Consider the following 17,384-nt stretch of genomic DNA (forward strand, 5'->3'; position numbering starts at 1 on the left):
GACTCAAATGCGAGGTATTACTGGGGCAACATCCAAATGGTTCTTCAGATATGTATCTCCACAATTAGCTCGCAAATGAAGAAGCGCTCTGAAAATACCAATATTTTCAGAAGGGATTTGCTTAAATCCATAGGACCACTGTCCCTATGGCCACGGAGAGCCAGACCTTGTCGTCCGCAAAAAAGAACCGCCTGAAAAATAGGCCATTAACTTTCTTCTGTTTTCTCTTATTTTACTTTACCTGCCCTGGTCCAGCTGATTGATCACATCGAGCGCCCTTCCTGAAAATGTTTGGAGAAAATTATCAGCTGCCAGCTGGCAGTCACGGTCATATTTAGTATTTTCGTGTGTGTGGAAGATTGCGAGCGCGGGCTTCCATTTCTGAAACGGCTTGGACACGAGGGTTCCAGTGCGCGCATGTTAGCTCAAGTTTATAAGAACATTACACCCATAAATTTCCAGAGTTGAAAATCTAAAGCACGCCTTTGGAAATGTCAGTGCACCTTTCGCGTCATAAGTTTATGGGAACTTTATACCCATAAAGTTTAGGAATTGAATTCCATGCGCTCCGTAGATTCCCCGGCCGCTGCGAGATGCCGCAGTGCGCCCGCTCGCTATCGAAATACTCTTGAAAGTTTGTGCTCGGATGGGGCTCCTTGCGTTATGTTAGTCCAGGTGCCAAGGGCGCTGCGACGAAATCCAGCCCGAGTTCGCAATGTGCGTGCTGAAATGTCTTTTCGAGCGTGAAAAAGACACTGTAGACAAAATCCAGAAAGATTCCCGGCGCCTGTGGTTGTTTTGGTCGGCGGTGCATGCCAGCACGAAATAATTTGGGGGGGGGGGGGGGGTCTGAAGTCCCATCAGTGCTACTACTGCTATTACTACCCCTACTGCTACTAGTATTGCATTATTACTCAATGATTATTATAGAGGAAGTACAACAGCAATGAAAGCTTCACATGAGATCCAACGCAGTGTTTTAGCATAAGTGATGCGAATGTTCCATTGCGATTATAGAAAAGTTTTCATGTGTTAAATTTGTCGATTTTATGCAGATTGACAGTGGAATCAACATTCTTTGGCTTACTTATCGTGATTATTTTTTTTCATTTACCATAAACCACATCTCCACTATTAAATCACTTAAGCAAACTTTAGTGGACTCTGGGCTTGGGCTCCCGTGTACTGGTGAGGGATAGTGCCCCTGTATACGCGGGGCCTCTCTTTTCCTCGCGCCACCGGCACCGCCGTTGGCCGAGCGTCGTCACGCCGTGACAAGTGATATAAGTCGTTCTACTCGGCACAGAGCAGAGAACATGGAGGAAACAACGCCGGTATACCACTTGCTTCAGCTGTTGTGCCATCCGTATCGGCAAAGGCGCGTTCCCACCACGGCGCCAGGAAGCACATCTGGCCGCTTAGGCCGGAGCAGCGGTCTCACTCCTATCGCGTGCACTCGAGCAGTATACACGCTTGCCCTCGTCGCCGCGCAAAACTATCTGCATCAACTCTGAGCATGACGGGATGCCGCGCACCGGGGCTGCGCAAATCGCAATGAAAGCAGATGAAAGTGGGAAAGCTGTTTACTCTGTGCCGTGCAGACGGACCGTTGTCGTCTACATGCAGTAGTCATTGATGCGAAAGCATTACATGAGCCATGAGGCAGAAAAGCCGGCGTCGTTCACAACGAGTGGTATCAAAAGTCAATGTGACATCATCAGCATCTTGAATGAAATCAGTAGTAATATAGAATATAGTAAATAGTATTACAACATCAATTAGTAGTAATTATGGGTAGTTATTGTGAATTAAGGTGAATTACAGTGAAGTGAATTAAAGTTACAACAAGTTAGAGTAGGGTGACTTAAGGTGGAGTCAAGTGAATTAAGGTGAAGTAAACTAAATTACAATGAATTAAATTTGGTTAAGGTGGATTAAGGTGGATCACCATATTAACTCGTAGCTACTTGGCGATGAGTTCTGAATGGTTGTGGTCTGGTGATTAATGAACGCAGAGAAAAGATAGCGAAGGAAGGATCGCAAACAGGTTGTAATACTTAAGAAGTCTTTATTGGTAATGACTAAGAGAAGTCATAATGCTTTCGCATTCAAGTCACGTAAGGATACTTAAGGTACAATTTTTTGCGCATGGGCCGCCACAGGGCTATCGCTTTAAACCCCACCGCGCCTCTACCCACCATATAACTCTTTGCAGTAAACCTTCTCTGTGATAGCGTTCATGATCCAACGTTAAAACCCGCCCTGTTTGGCTACGTCATAGTGCACAGCTATCGCTTTAATATTAACAATCTTTTTAATCTTCGGCGCGAACGTCCGTCACATCCAATTATCATCGCGTTGCAACGGCAACCTCCGCCAATTCCGAGTTGCACCCCACCGCCCGTATATTTCAGCCGGCAGCATGCTGCACTGTCAATGCTTGAAGGGGTCTGCTGCGTCACGGCGCGAAGCTCCCCTCGCTAGAAACCGGCGTAGTTTCTGCACGCGCTAGGAGTGCATGTTTATTTCCCCTTAAACACTACGATTAGCAACATCTAGGTTTAAAAAATTTAATTAAACTATAGGCTTTTACGTGCCAAAACCACGATCTGATTATGAGGCACGCCGTAGTTAGGGACTCCGGAATAATTTGGACCACCTGGGGTTCTTTACCGTGCACCTAAATCTAAGTACACGGGTGTTTTCACATTTAGCCCCCATCGAAATGCGGCCGCCGTGGCCGGGATTCGATCCCGCGACCTCGTGCTCAGCAACCAAACACCATAGCCACTCAGAAACCACGGCGGGTCGGAACAGATAGGAAATTGAAATGAATCGCATGCATCAAAGTTTGCATTGCGAGTATTATCAAGTACAGTTTAAGTTTTTTTCTTGCACTTTATGATATATGACAGTCTTTGTGATGACTTCAATTTCCTGTTTTACGTTTAGGCTACTGACACTGCACAAACTATATTTTTGTCATAATACGGAATACAGGCACCAGAGTGCGGCTCATTAACACATCTGTATAATGAGGTGTAATTTGTGGATACATTTCTCGCTATGGGTAATATAGGAGCTCCTTTCTCGCAAATATGTGTCTTGGGTCAGAGCGCTCATGCTGAAAGTGGACTGATTGTCCGCGCTTTCCGTGGAGCTACAGAAGTGACTGTGAAAGCCTTTCGCTGTTTAAAGGTGTATAAGCCTTTCGATGCCAAGCGCCTGAATTATACACAAAGAACGCGCTCGTCCGGAACCAGAAAAGTCGCAAGCATTATGCCAAGGTCGGGATTACCCTTCTACGGGTTAGTCGCGTCCTTGACAAAAAAGAAAAACCGGGGAGTGACAAGTCATTTTTAACGACGGGCGGTCGTTCTTACCCTGATCACACATGACGACTTGCGGCAACGTACCGCGCTTTGTCGGGAAGCTGTGATAGTTCATTCTTTAGAAAGGGTATTTATTTTTTCCGCAACGTAACTTACGTCATCGGGGCAGATTTAAAAATATAAAGGTCACGAGTCAGGCAGTGGTACGTAGGTGAAATGAACGCCCGAGAAAGATGGACTTGTAGTGGCTTTCTTTTGGAAGCGCTGATAACGTTGCAGTTTAAACCACAATAGAACTTCGTCTACAGTATTTTTACCAACAGTTTAACAGAAGGCTACTCAGTCGTGATATTATTAAAGTTATAACTTTTTAGCAGAGACACTCTCACATGACTTCAACATATATACAATAAAGGGCTCTGTAATTTCCACCGTGACTTAACCTAGGTACGTAGGCGTACTTCATGTAATAATTCCAGTCAGCCTACTCACATATACCGCATTACAAATCACATCTACCATGGCCTCGGCTACATCCCAAGAAGCAATTGTTTACCTCTTCTCATTGCTAAAGATTCGGTAGGCGTAAGACAGGCCAAAATTCGGGATATGAATGCCCTGTATGGAATTAGCATGGAACCTTCAGTGATATAGAACGTATGCGTTACACTCGAGTCTGTCCAGAAACGGGCAGTAATATTAATTTACTCTGATTATTCATTTATCATCAGTGTTAATAAACAAAAAGCATGCTGAGCTTCTATCGCTAGGTTTGCGTCGTGAAGTCACCTGACCTTGCACAAGTTCTACAATTCTACGCTCTAATACTCCATCATCAAGAGCTCGGCGCTTGTCAGCTCATATAAGCTAAAAAGCAGCCTGGCCTTCAGAACGTATCCAAAGCTTTCGCACGTCTGAAGCTGAAAAAAATTAAAAATTATGGGGTTTTACGTGCCAAAACCAGTTCTGATTATGAGGCACGCCGTAGTGGGGGACTCCGGAAATTTGGACCACCTGGGGTTCTTTAACGTGCACCTAAATCTAAGTACACGGGTGTTTTTCGCATTTCGCCCCCATCTGAAGCTGAAAAAATATTATATTTCTACGCCTGAGGCACGCATCGTGGCATTCGGATTTACAGCGTATCCTGGTCTAGAGAAAACAAAAGTTTTGCATACTTTTACTGGCTGTGGGCGTAGCTGCGTTGAAAATGAACTTATTCGCAGAATCTCGGCCGCGTAAACTTTTGACGGTGACTGTGCCATTGAACACCTGTATTTTCTTTATTCTGCACACATTTTTTAATGAATTACCTTCCAGCCAACGTCATGCAATGCTTACACCTGGTTAATTTTCAGGACAGCCATCTCAGACATGTTGTATTAAATATAAGAACTGAACTACTATGTAGTACGTCATTATCACCAATGAGGTGTAATAAATTTGTAAACAAATAAAGGATAGTAACATTGCCAATGAAATTTTACTCAAATCTAAGAACTACTTCAAAACTTCGCCTGTTCGTCTTGTGTACCTCCCTATGCTTTCTAGGAAACTGAAAGGGCGAAAATCAAGTGTGAAATTGACATGTCCTGTGGCACCATGGCAGAAAAGGAATGGTTTGGCTTAGTAGGACCATGTGAAAGGTTCAGCTGCCATTGTGCTACTCACACACAAGGAACGACACTTTTGTATTTTATTTATAGGCAGTAGACAAAATGATAAATGATGCTCAGTGCACGCTGGCGTGATCATGACAAAACGACCGTAACGATATGAGTCATAAACGATTATAATAAAGGAACATTTCTGCAAACCGTCACGGTCCTTTCTCCTGCTTCTTCAATTATTCAAACATGTTAAATTTAGGGTAGGAGAATATTCGCACATAATTACTAAAGAATTGCACCAGTAATCATATCATGGTGCTGTGACCTGATTCAGCAATAGAGTTAGTCAAGAAGAGAACAGCAGAATGCTAAATGGCAACTTCGGTAATTGTAGCCGAAAACAGTGTCTTCTAGCACAACTTTGTGGGCATAATTCAAAAAGGGTGTGGTCTGTGATTGGAGTCGTTCTCTATTTTTACACGACAGGCTACATTAACACGTCCCAGAGTCTTTTCGCATAATTTCCAATACTCCTCTGCGTAAGTTGTGGTAAAAGGATAAAAGTATATGAAGACTTTTAGTATTTCTGGAATTTTGTGAAGGTATATGGGAATGGTTCAAATGATAGGGCACGTGCGCTGCATATTGTGGGTAGAATGTTTATGTTTCGAGGTACTGGTTTGTACTAAGCAAACACGCTTGTGCAATAATTCCGATATCCTTCATTTGCACTGAAGGTCAGGTATACGCAAAAATTCTGCTTTGATATAATGCAAATACACTCAGTCAAATAGCTTCAACTGTATTCCTTTGTAAAAATACTACGTCTGGGGCTGCAGCCAACTTTTCTACTTCTGTGTCTTTTAATTGCACACACTGGGCGCTATTTATTTTTGTGGCACGTTCCAAGCCGCACAAGAGTTGCACAAAACAGGCTTTTCCCAAGACGTAGCTGAAAAGGCAAAATATTTCTTAGTAATGTCTTCATAAATATTCACCTTAGGAAAGAAATGTACTTTCAAAACACGTTACCTGCGTTTATTTTCCAAAGTACAATATACCTAAAGTGCAAAAGATGTTTGGAAACACGTTCGCATGTTCTCTAAACCAGCCAGCTATTTTTTTTCAGGAAGACTTTGGTACAGTAGAAAGAAACTAAACAAGAACTGTAACCAAGGCTGCGATCTTGTACGCGTTACAAAGTGGAACGGAGGCGTTCCGTTCCATCGAGCCGCACACGATTGGTCAATTTGAACGTCGCGGTTGAAATTGACCAATCGTGTGCGGCTCGATGGAACGGAACACCTCCGTTCCATTTTGGAACGCGTACAAGATCGCGCCACTTATGTCCTGCATTTCCGAATACGCCGTCGGGTGGAAAACTGCCAAACTCAGCAGCGACAAAGTGATATGAAGAAGCGCGGCACAGCTGGCGTCGAACCTGCGAACTCAAGATCCAGGTTATCAGTGATCTTGATCTGTGGTCGCTCAACACGCTCGGCTACCGCTTCGAAGCGCTGCTGTTGGCGAAAACTAGGTTTATATATGTAACACAATAAATTCCGCGACCTTGTTATGAAAACTGCGATTTTGGAACGACTTCTTTGCCATTTCAAGAGCTGCTGCTGCAACTAGCTGAAAGCTGATTCATTGAAGTTGATAAGTCATTGAAGTTGATAAATCCCCAGGAATACGTCAGTCAATGCAATAGGTTCATCGCAAATTGCTTTTTACTGGCCAAAAAAGCCTCCAAAATTTTGGCTTTTCAATAGACTCCCATAATTGAAACTTCGCCCGCAATTTGGAACGAGTTTTCTGCCGTATGAAATGGTACCACTTGCATGCTATTTCAGGCTAAGCGCCAAGAGCCTATTTCCATGGGAATATTTTAAAAGATGGCTTCTATGATTAGTTATTTCGAAAAAAACGACGCTCTCCCGTAGAAAACTCGTTAGTTTTCAGAGGCGGCCGCTAGAGGCGCTGTTCGGCGATGTCCCAAATTCCTGGTAATGTATAACAATTTCACACGCCTTTAATTTCAAAATCTTTTTCTTTTAGGCTCATGGTAACTACTGTATGCTACATACTGGGGCCGGATTCACAAAAACATTCTCACGCTAAAACTGTTCGCAGAAGCAGGTGTCAGCCAATCGTGGTGCAGCACTTACGATCGAAAAGCTTTCTGAATTCGGCCCCTGGTGCTTTGTTTCTCTCTTTTAGATCTTATTAGGTTTGGATATCACTTCTTATAATGTTACCTTGAAAAAAGTTTTAATGCGTGTATGCATGCTCCCCGCTATAATCCTCCTCGAGCGAATATGGGACTGTGTGATAAATAAATGAAAGGCTGTTCCAGTGACTGAATCGTCCTGGTTCTGTTTTCAAGAAGGCTTAAATGTGCGTGCGATGAGGCGAAATTTAGTCACGGTGTTACGCAGGCTAATAACCAAAGTGGGCCATGCAGCAATAAAACATGTACGTACCGCCGCAAATATACACAGGCTTCAAGCGTTGAGTTGTACGAACAATGCTGAAAATGTGTTGCTATAATAAAGTTTTACCGCATGGCCTGCATATTGGTTCTTGGTTCACTAAAGTCATGTTATTCTATTGCTGGTCTAGTCGTATGCACGCCGTCATATGCAACAGTTGTCGCCTTGCGTCACCCTTGAATCATCTGTTAACAATAAGATTGTGGAACTTAGTGTGTCCTAGTGGTTTTTCCCACATTCCTTTGGTGCGAGATATCATTTTGTAGTTGGATTCATGATCTGTCCCGTTAGCGAATTTATTGTAAGGATAAGACCATGCCGCGTGCAGTTGGGCCTTTTCTCTGTGCTCTATTATGTCTGACTAGCGGCATTTTCAAGCTTAGTACATTAAATAAAATAAGCAAAACAATGCAGCACTTACACCATAGAACATTCATTTGAAGAGCACAAATTTTTCATGTGCCAAGAAAATGACAACGTAAGGGTGTGTAAATGGTGTCATGCAACCCAAAAAGCGTTTAGCATTTAACGAGAGTGCAGCAATCAGCTGCTCAATATCGTATTTGACCATTTTTTCCCCGAATCTCTACACAACGCCGCCACACACGTCACACTGCGGGAGAAGACGAATACTGTCGAAAATGTTAACTTCCTATTGAGAATGCTTATTGTAACCATAAAAAAAATTCTGCCGACTTTTTTCTAGGGCAGCATGGGCTTGAAAGAAAGCAAGTGCTAAGATCCAAAGACAACGAGTTGATAGACTATCACTATCCGCTTTCAAAAGCACAAAGCCAATTTGTCTTGTTTGTGGTAAGGTTATGGCTGTTATTTGACCGACTAGGGGGGTGGGACGGTTTTTTGGCGAGAAAACAAAAGTAGTAGCCCTGGCATTGTCCGATAAATGACCATACTCTGACAGTCCACGTCTCGGCCGCACGAGAGTGGAGCCACGTGTGCAACTTTCAATAAAAAACGACTACAGCGCAAAAGCTTGTAATACTCGCCTTCGCGCACTACCGTTAAATGTCGCACGTTTAATAAAAGGAAAAGAAAAATGAAGTAGCACTGTGCTTTTTGATCACCTCGGAAGGGGACTACTTCCAAGAACGCCGAACGCAGATGACTCTACCTACTGCAAAAATGTTTAGGTGTTTCCGTCGAACGAGACAGTGACCTTATGTTAATGTATTCAGACGCTGCCCAAAACAAACAGGAAGAAAACAACAAGAGACGGGAAAGAGCGCACACTACCTAATACTACCATTTTTGGGCACTTGTACTTTGGATTCACTTTTAAAGCAACGGCTTGCGCGAGAGAATATATCCATTTTTCCAACAAGGAATCGACCCACCACCCGAAATTCTCTTCCTGCGTGCTGATATGCGCCATCCAATAGAAAACCGGATTTACAACATGTCTATGCCACCGTATCCGCAGTGGCAGACACCAAGCTGCTTTTTGTAAACGACACGCTGTGCCCCATTTGCTCGAAAAAACTTATCGGCACTCAGTCGCAAGAAGACAGAACTGCGCCTGTATTCGAAACTTGTATGTGTATTGCGCCTGGCTTGAGCGTAATAAGTAATAATAATATTAACTACAATAATATTAACAATAAGGTCAATTTCGCCCGACAGGCGAATCACTGTTTGCGACAGAAATTTATTAGGCAGCTGTGCAAACTAAGGTTAGTCGTTTTATCAGCTGCATAAACGGCTGTAAACATTCGCTTACTAACTAAATTAACCTGCACGTTGTCACGCGCGCACAATCACAAACGAGCACATCTCTCTCGATAAGCGCGGACACTCGCTGTCAAAACGCTGGCGTGGGGGAGAGTGGCAGCAACAGCGAGCGAATTGTCCATCGTGCTACTTCTAGCTTCAACGCTAACTAATTGCGCCGAGAATACACCGCACACGAAGGCATCAGGGGCACTTTAACGAAAAGCTATTCCAAACTGCTTCTATTCTATTTTTGCAATCAGGCCTCCATGATTGCCCAACTTCGCTTGTCTTTCATGCAACGTAAAGAAAAAATATTAGCGTAGCTTGCACGGGAGGCTCAATGCTACAGAGAAAGCGTAGCTGATGGGCACCTAGCTTGGCATGGCTTTTGGACTAGGCTAAGCACTACAAAGTCATTCCCAGCATTTTCCGGAATTTATTGATCATTTATCGATTATCGATTAGCTGCTGGTTGACTATCATTGTCTATCGATGAGAGACTAAGCTTAAGTAGTCCCAACTATGCTTAGCTAGACTTAACCAGGCTCAGCTTCGCCAGTTCACAGAGGTATGTGTCATTGCGCTTGGACCCTTTCTGCACTACCGCCAGGATCGGCCCACAATTTCTGTCCGCAGGTTACGGGCTAACGCTCGGCTTAAACAGCTCCGCTGTTAAAAAACCGCGAGAGCTACTCACTCTTATATGACGTGTGCACACAAATTATGCATGTGAGACCGAACAACAGAAAAATATTATTTTTCGATTCTATGCCTTTTTACCATCAGCCATCCGCAATTGGTCAAAAGTTTTCGGACTGCGTCCACTTCGCCTGTCTGTCACCTGACGTCCAAAAACCGTGAAAAATCACTGCGTCAAGGTGGCTTGCACGCATTAAAGATGCATTATTACGCCGATCAAAACTTAATTTTCTTTTTAATAGCCGGACACCCGGACACTGCCCCGTTCCGACATCAATAGAAGGTGGGTACCCGCCGATCGCTCTGGCACTGGCTAGTCGGAGCTGCCGTGGAGAATGGATTTATTTGTCTATATTAAAAAATTTTGCGTGACATTATATGGTTGTCGAGTCCTTTCAGCACGAAAACGACATCGCTATGTCAAATTTTCTTCACTGAAGATTCGTTTTAGCTGCATTGTTACGTTGCCGTTGCACGCCGACGTGATTTTATAGCAGACACCGAAAGCTAAGTAAGAAGAAGCAGGGCAAACGCAGACGCCGGCAACACACTGCTCATCAGGTTATCTACTTTCACTGCGCTATACCGGCCCCACGTTACCCCCTCCACTTCTGCGTGCTCATCGCCCTTGGTCAGCCAATCAGGTAAGAAATATATGTTAAGTTAGGCAATGCTATTCCTTTTGAAAGCAAACAACATGCAGTGACCTCCTATAAAATAGGAGAGCGTTTCAATAGCCTTCTCAAACAACGCTGCGAGTCACCGCCCGATGCTTGCGTTGGCGGTTACGTAAATTGGACATCAGGGGATTAGAAGGAAAACAGATTGGAATAGTTTTACGTTATAGGGTCCCAGCCATCGGCCCGCCTAGACTTTGTACCCAGCGCAGATAGCTTTCTAGATCGGGGCCGCGCGGCCGCGCTCAGCCGCGCCATACGTAGCCGCCACGGGAGTAAAACGTCCCCCACTTTCCCTGCGGCCTTGTGCGCGATGGAAGACGGAGCGCTTTTTCCCCGCCTTCCTCCCTTGCGCACGCGAGACTGAGCAACCATTCTTTGCTCACCCTCTCACGCTTTCACTTTAGCCATACCATACGGCGCGCAGCCACGATGTTATCGCACTTGGACATTATACGAAACATCACGTCGACGACGACGGCGGAAATGTGCCTGGAGTGTCCATATATTTGCAATCGCAATAAAATTATGTGGATCCGACTCAGTGTGGCAAGCAGAGTAAGCGAAGCTTTCTCTGCTGTTTGCTTTGACTGACGATAGTACGCGGTGATCTTAACAGTGAATGTTTAATTTCTTCAGCATTTAGTGCAACGCGAGAGTGGTGAGTTGATGTTCTGCGTGCACCTGTTTGTCCGTGTAATACACACAATACACAGCGAGACGTGCTTGCTTGAGGCATTGTTGTGCGCCGTTTTTCATAACCTTCGAGATTGAGCCACCAGGCTTCTAAGATGAATCTGGCACGCTTCCACTCGCACCGGCAACATACGGCATCCGGCCGCGATGTTATCGCAGTCGGACTTCACACGGAACATCGCGGCGACAGCGAAGGCGACGCGGATGACGTCGGCGTAAATGCGCCTGGAGTGTACATATAACTGCTTTCACAATAATAAAAAAAAAGTTGTGTACAGGAAATACCGCTGCCATAAACTATAAGCTTGTTTCCCCACAGTACGACTGAGTTTATGGAGAAACAAACGCATTGTATGTTTTCTTCGTATTTCCAAGCGATTTGGTGCGACTGCATTTAAAAGCCCGGAATCAGGTTAGTCATGTCCGAACGATCGTCAGACCAGTGTTTTGTTGCGCTGCGAGGACACTGTAAGAGTCACCTTACGAGAGAAAATATTCCCGACAAAGCGGGGCTCCGAGAAGTATTCTCAAGAGATTACCAATTTGCTCAGCTAAGCAATCGTGTGGCTCACAGCAGGCCCTACAACAATTGACCCTGTGCAGTTCAGCGGTTGCGGCTTCACTTTCTCAAACCTTCACAACCTTACCTTCGCGTATAACGTGCGAGATTTGTGTACACTGAACAGGCACGCATGATTTTAGCTATACTTCCAAACTGATAAAAGAAATCACGTAGAAACTCCTCTGGGAGTTGCCTAAGTATGCACAAGCATTGTGCCGCTTGCTAATCCCCACGCAGCCCGGTGTCATCATCAATGTTATGAAACTTGATTCGACCAGCATAAACCCTTATAAACCCTCATCGGTCGTTATCAACCTTATCGAACACAATCCGACCCTTACGAACTATTATCGGTCCTTATCAACCTGGATGTCCAGCTAAGCTGTTACAAAACCACCACTACAATTGCTGAGGGAGCATGCAATGTTTATTCATGGTTCGGATGCTTGTTTTGCACTTGTTCTTTATTGAAACGTGTGCTGTTCTGTGTATTGTATGGGTGATCTGAATGAATGTATGCGCTGTTCGCTTCACTTCGCTGAGCGCTTGTAGCCTCTGCCTTACGTGGTTATGAGCCATTGCATTCGTCTTACGTGACGGACGGACAAATTTCTCATTTGGTAGGCATAGAAATGCTTATGCATTTAAAACTAAAACGGGGTGGTTTATTAAACGAGACGAAGCTGCTGATTTTCGCTGTAACACGGGGACTATCTTTTCCTCTTTATTTCGTTCCGTCACGCGCTCTATAGATCATGAGTTTTTCCTTTCAATCTGTTTTTACACTGATAATATTCAAACCTTCGCATTGTCGGCACATTGCACTAAACACACGTAACACACGTAACAAATTAAGTAAACACCTAACAAGTAACACGTAAACACACGTAACAAGTGCTCTATTTGGCGATGTCCTCTTGTGTCAAAAATTTGCCTAATACTAAATCTGTCTAAGCACCTTACCTTTCTAAATACCAAATGAAACACTTTACCATGCACCGAAACTTGAGAAAAAGGGGGGCGCGCAACCAGGCTTCGCGCTTGGATGGCACTCCATAAAGCCATTTGGCCCGCTCCTTCTTGCAGAATCTAATACCATCATGTTTCCTTATACGTCATGGAGCAAATATGCATCACAGCTGCACATTCGTGTCCATTTTTGACACGGTCCGCAAGCTCTTTCCCATAAATTCCACGGCGGACGAATCTTTTGCCCCTGTAGAGATGCTTTGCCGCATAGTAGCTAAACAAAAGCGCCCCAGGAAAAAAATTCAGCCAGCGGATTAAAACCAAACTGGACCTACATATATAGAGAGACCTAAAGTATGTGCCACTAGAGTGCAATTAGCGGATGAGTTTTTACTGTGCTGCAAACTACATTTTAAAAATCACCCCATGCATTTTCAATAGGTCTACAAAAGGGCCCCAGGAAAAAAATACAGCCAGTGGAATTAGACTACACTCGACATATACCGTGAGAACGTTGTCAGGATTTAGTGCCTAAAGTGCAAATCGCGAGAAATGAGCCATTGCTCAGTAATCAATTTTTAAAAAATGCTTCCCATAGAGTTACGCTAACCGCATCGCCCCAGGGTCGGCTTCGCCGCAGTAGTCGATGTCCCAGATTGCTGGACTTGTGCACCGCTAATAGGCTCATAGTGGCTCATAACCCCGTAAACGAGGCCTCCTCATTACGACGACGGAAGTGAAATTTTACGCTGGAATGATGAGCAGCAACGCAGCCAGCTGGGGAAGATGATGACGTTGCACGAGCGCGTGCCGAGCGCGAGCACGAGCTGCGTGCTTACCGTGACGACGACGACGACGATTACTACATGAGATGCGGACAGCCCGGGTGCATTAGGTGCTTCGCTCCTAAAAGCGGCGGTAGCGCGTGAATGGAAGGGATTTAAGGGCAGTTATTTGAGGTATTACTGCATGGCTGCTCGATGCTCATTTTTTTGAAAAAATGCGTTACACACTCCAGTAGACCTTAAAACAAATCTTCGAAAGCAAGTTGTCCAAGTCTTGTTTTCTTATTTGAGATTTGGCTCGAACGTAATTTCATTGCTCATCTTTTAATTTACCCTGACTGTTAGATTGATTGAAAACCTTGTTGTATACGTACGTCTTTTGATTGCAGGGAAAGTGGTCGGAAGATATATGCATGAAATTCTGCGACCAGCTGCTATCCTTTATCAAAGGCCATGTTGAAGCAAATGACGGAAGGTCAGTGAAATTTTAATTCACCTTAGCCATCGGCGTTGTTGGCATTTTGTTATTAGTTATATTTTTAGTGTATTTTCACCTATGCCACAAAATTGGCTGCCGTAAATGAGTATTAAGTGCGGTGCGCACAAGGGTAATTTTGAGTCCGGTCAGGCAGGGCTTCAAAGATGAGGGTCATGACGTGCGCTCTCAAAGTACAGGCACGCTCTATGAAGTGATTGCAACCAGTATTTCCGCCCGTTACTGATAATGTCTCTTATAGCACTTAATCCTATGCTTTCTGGCGAAGACTTCAGAACTTATTTATTTTTTGAAAAGGCGGCCTAGCTTGTCATTCCACACCGTGCTTTGCCATGTACACTGAAGAATTTCGCATCATTCTCTGCACCCGCTTCACATTACTGAATGCATTATAGTTTCAAGCACCGCGCACGCACGCACGCACGCACACGTACACACACAAAACACACACACAAAACACTCACACATGTACACACACAAAACACACACACGCACACACACAAAACACACACACGCACAAAGAACACACGGGCACAAGCAAAATGAGGCCATACTTGAGGTGCTGAGCTGCAGCTATTGGCTTGCTGCTCAAAGCTGTGCATTAAGTGCATCATAGGCGCATGCGCTATGACGTAAGCAATAATTGAAAACAAGAAGACGAAGATGATCGTCATATGTGTGGTCACGATCGATTGAAATGACCAGATAGCGGCACGCTTTTTCTTAATTTACAACTGAGGGTAAGCAGAGACACGTGTCCTTCCACTCGTCGATCTGTATTGCTTGTAATCTTTCCCTTGTTTGTTAAGTCCCCTGCGCGCAACCTTTGTTAATGTCACTGTGTGTCAGCAACGACAATCTCTACAGTGAAACGCAAGATGTCATTAAAGGGGCCATGAAACACTTTTTTACCATAGTAAGAAAACGTTACCTATCTGTCATAGAGGCTTCTGTGAACACGTGAGCCAGGTATTACTGCACTGCATGCATCAGGGCACTCTAAATCTTGTGTCAAAAATAGCAAGAGATCGTTTCACTATCATGCAGTGTCATCAAAACCAGCTGTGGGAGCAGCGCTACCAGCTGATTTCGAGATTGCGAGAACATTCTCAGTAACATATAACTGCTATATTTGAGTTAAATAATTGAAACATATATGTGCGTGCGATCTCGAAAAGGAAGAAAAAGGCGAAGCACCAATTGCGATAGCAAATTAGCAGAGAGCTATATGGAGTAAGGATAGTAGTTTTATCAACTGTATAAACTTGGACATGCAGCAGCACCAGCAACGCGCAGAGCTGTTGTCGACGCCGTCGGCGTTTTTATATAAATACGCATTTAGTGCCGCAGCTAAACGTCGCCTCCACTCATTCCCTCCCTCCCGTCCCCCCCACAGCCTTTCGCGCGACGGAAAAAGTAGCGTTTGCTCTCTATATATGGAAAGGAGGAAATAGACGCTTAATTCTGCAGCCCTTCAGGAAGCACGGCGCAGAACGCGCGTTTGCTCTCCGACGTGCGTTCGCTCCCCGTGAAAGCGCGTCCCTCGCGCCCTTTCACTCGCACATACAGCGTCCTGAGCGCGGCGACGATTTCATCGCCGTTGACGTCATACGGAACCTTACGGCGACGGCGACGACGACGGCAGAAATCAGCTTTGGAGTGGCCATATAATTGCTATTGCAATAAAATAATTCCGTCATTGCGCTGCCAGCTCTGTCTGCCGCCCATGGCGTCCGAGTTGTCAACGGCGTGCTGCGTAGCTTGGTCTATATCGCGACCGCCACGATTTGCTGCAACGAGCGCTTTCGCCGTATTTTGTCTTAGTGGTCCCGAACGCTGTCAGGAACGGAGGGCATTTAGAGGGTGAATAGAGCCTCTTGGCATCTCCTCCGGATAGCTTCCAGTACGTTCGCGGAGACGCAAAGAGAAAGTGGGGTGTCGATGCAATAACTTCACTAACCCTTGAAGCATTCGAAACATAGTTGTGGCATGGGATTCGTGAGACGGCGTCGTTTAATAGTGAGCCCCTCTATTTGGTGGGACAGTGTTTTAGGGTCATTTAAATGTAGTGATATGTAGTTCTCTGTGAGCCTCATATTGAGATATGGGCCTGTTTTCCCTGTGTAAACATTATAATAGCTAAAAAGAATTGAATAAAGAAGTCAAGCAATACAAGATCGAGGGTCGGTATTGCGCTTCTTCAAGTAGGGCTGCAATTGGGGCGAGTTGGTCATAAATTGTCTTGGATATACCCGCTGTCTTGGACACTTTAAACGGGCGAAATACGCACCGATTTGCGTTGTCTCTGAGTTGCAAGCAATGAGTTGTCTTCCATGTCGCTTTAATGTATTAGTGTGCAAAACAGGGCGTTTTTTCAAGACAGTGGTGTAGTCCTTGATTGGACAGCGGCGCGATTTTTTTTCTTCCTCCATATACCTTTCTGCAAAGCGCAGAAAATCGCACATGTGTCGAAAACACAATACAAATACCATCTTTCCAGGCTATCTTTCGCAGAATGTTGGAAACGGTGTGCAAATAAGGTATGACCACTTTCGCTTCTTTACAGGCATCCTTACCCATCCGCTTTTCTGGACATTTTAAGTAAGCCTTCTGCCACCGAAGCCATGAGCTTTGAGATGTACCCCGAGTGGGTGAGATGGCTTACTTAGTTCGTGAAGCTAAGTTGATATTGTGGTCGCATGGCTTCACTGTGGAAAAAGCTGTGGAAACGTAAATGATTAATCGAGCACTTTATTATCTGATTATAGCTATTCGAAGGGAAGCGTCTGTTTGTTGCTGTTCGGTTTATGAAACCGCAAACTTTTCTTTAGATATGTAGGCCAAAGACACAAAACTTCATGACAGCATACAAGGTGTAAGACACTCAAAATACGACCAGAGTAATAGAATCGGTAGAATTAAAACATATTTTGTCACAATTTGAAACCACTCAAAACTGAAAATTCCCCAAAGTTCGAGTTATTTGCTGATCTTCAAGGCAGTTCTCCCGCCTCACGCTCAGCGAGGCAATTGTGCATAGTCAACACGAACCATTCATTCCGCGCGATGTTTTGTCTAGAACCTTTTGTATTTTTCCTGTGATATGCCCGCGATAGATTTAACCATTCTCACCTCACATCTATGATACATTCAATGCGCTTATGAAGCATCTCCGAATTATCGAAAGGCGTCGCCTCAATGAATACGACTTTATTTATGAAGCTCTCTGATGCTATTGAAGGTACATTGGAAATAAGATAATCTTGCCTCGAATGTTGTCCTTGAATTTTGGCTTTGAGAAGCATTGATTGCGATAGCAAATGAGTGGACAGCTA

At 44.5% G+C, this 17,384-nt stretch overlaps 1 protein-coding gene across 2 annotated transcripts in view; it reads left to right on the top strand.

Moving 5' to 3' along the window:
- The window catches only part of LOC125947386 (decapping and exoribonuclease protein-like), a 105,362-nt gene that overhangs the window by 87,004 nt on the left and 974 nt on the right, over window positions 1-17,384 (top strand). The window contains exon 5 of one of the 2 annotated variants that reach the window (XM_049672028.1): window positions 13,943-14,028. The exons of the other annotated variant lie outside the window; for it this stretch is intronic. Coding sequence (XP_049527985.1) covers window positions 13,943-14,028 — 86 coding nt within the window. The remainder of the gene's footprint in view (window positions 1-13,942; window positions 14,029-17,384) is intronic. 2 annotated transcript variants of the gene reach the window in all.

This window comes from Dermacentor silvarum, chromosome 8 (genome assembly GCF_013339745.2).
Source record: "Dermacentor silvarum isolate Dsil-2018 chromosome 8, BIME_Dsil_1.4, whole genome shotgun sequence".
In the NCBI taxonomy this organism is placed as follows: domain Eukaryota; kingdom Metazoa; phylum Arthropoda; class Arachnida; order Ixodida; family Ixodidae; genus Dermacentor; species Dermacentor silvarum.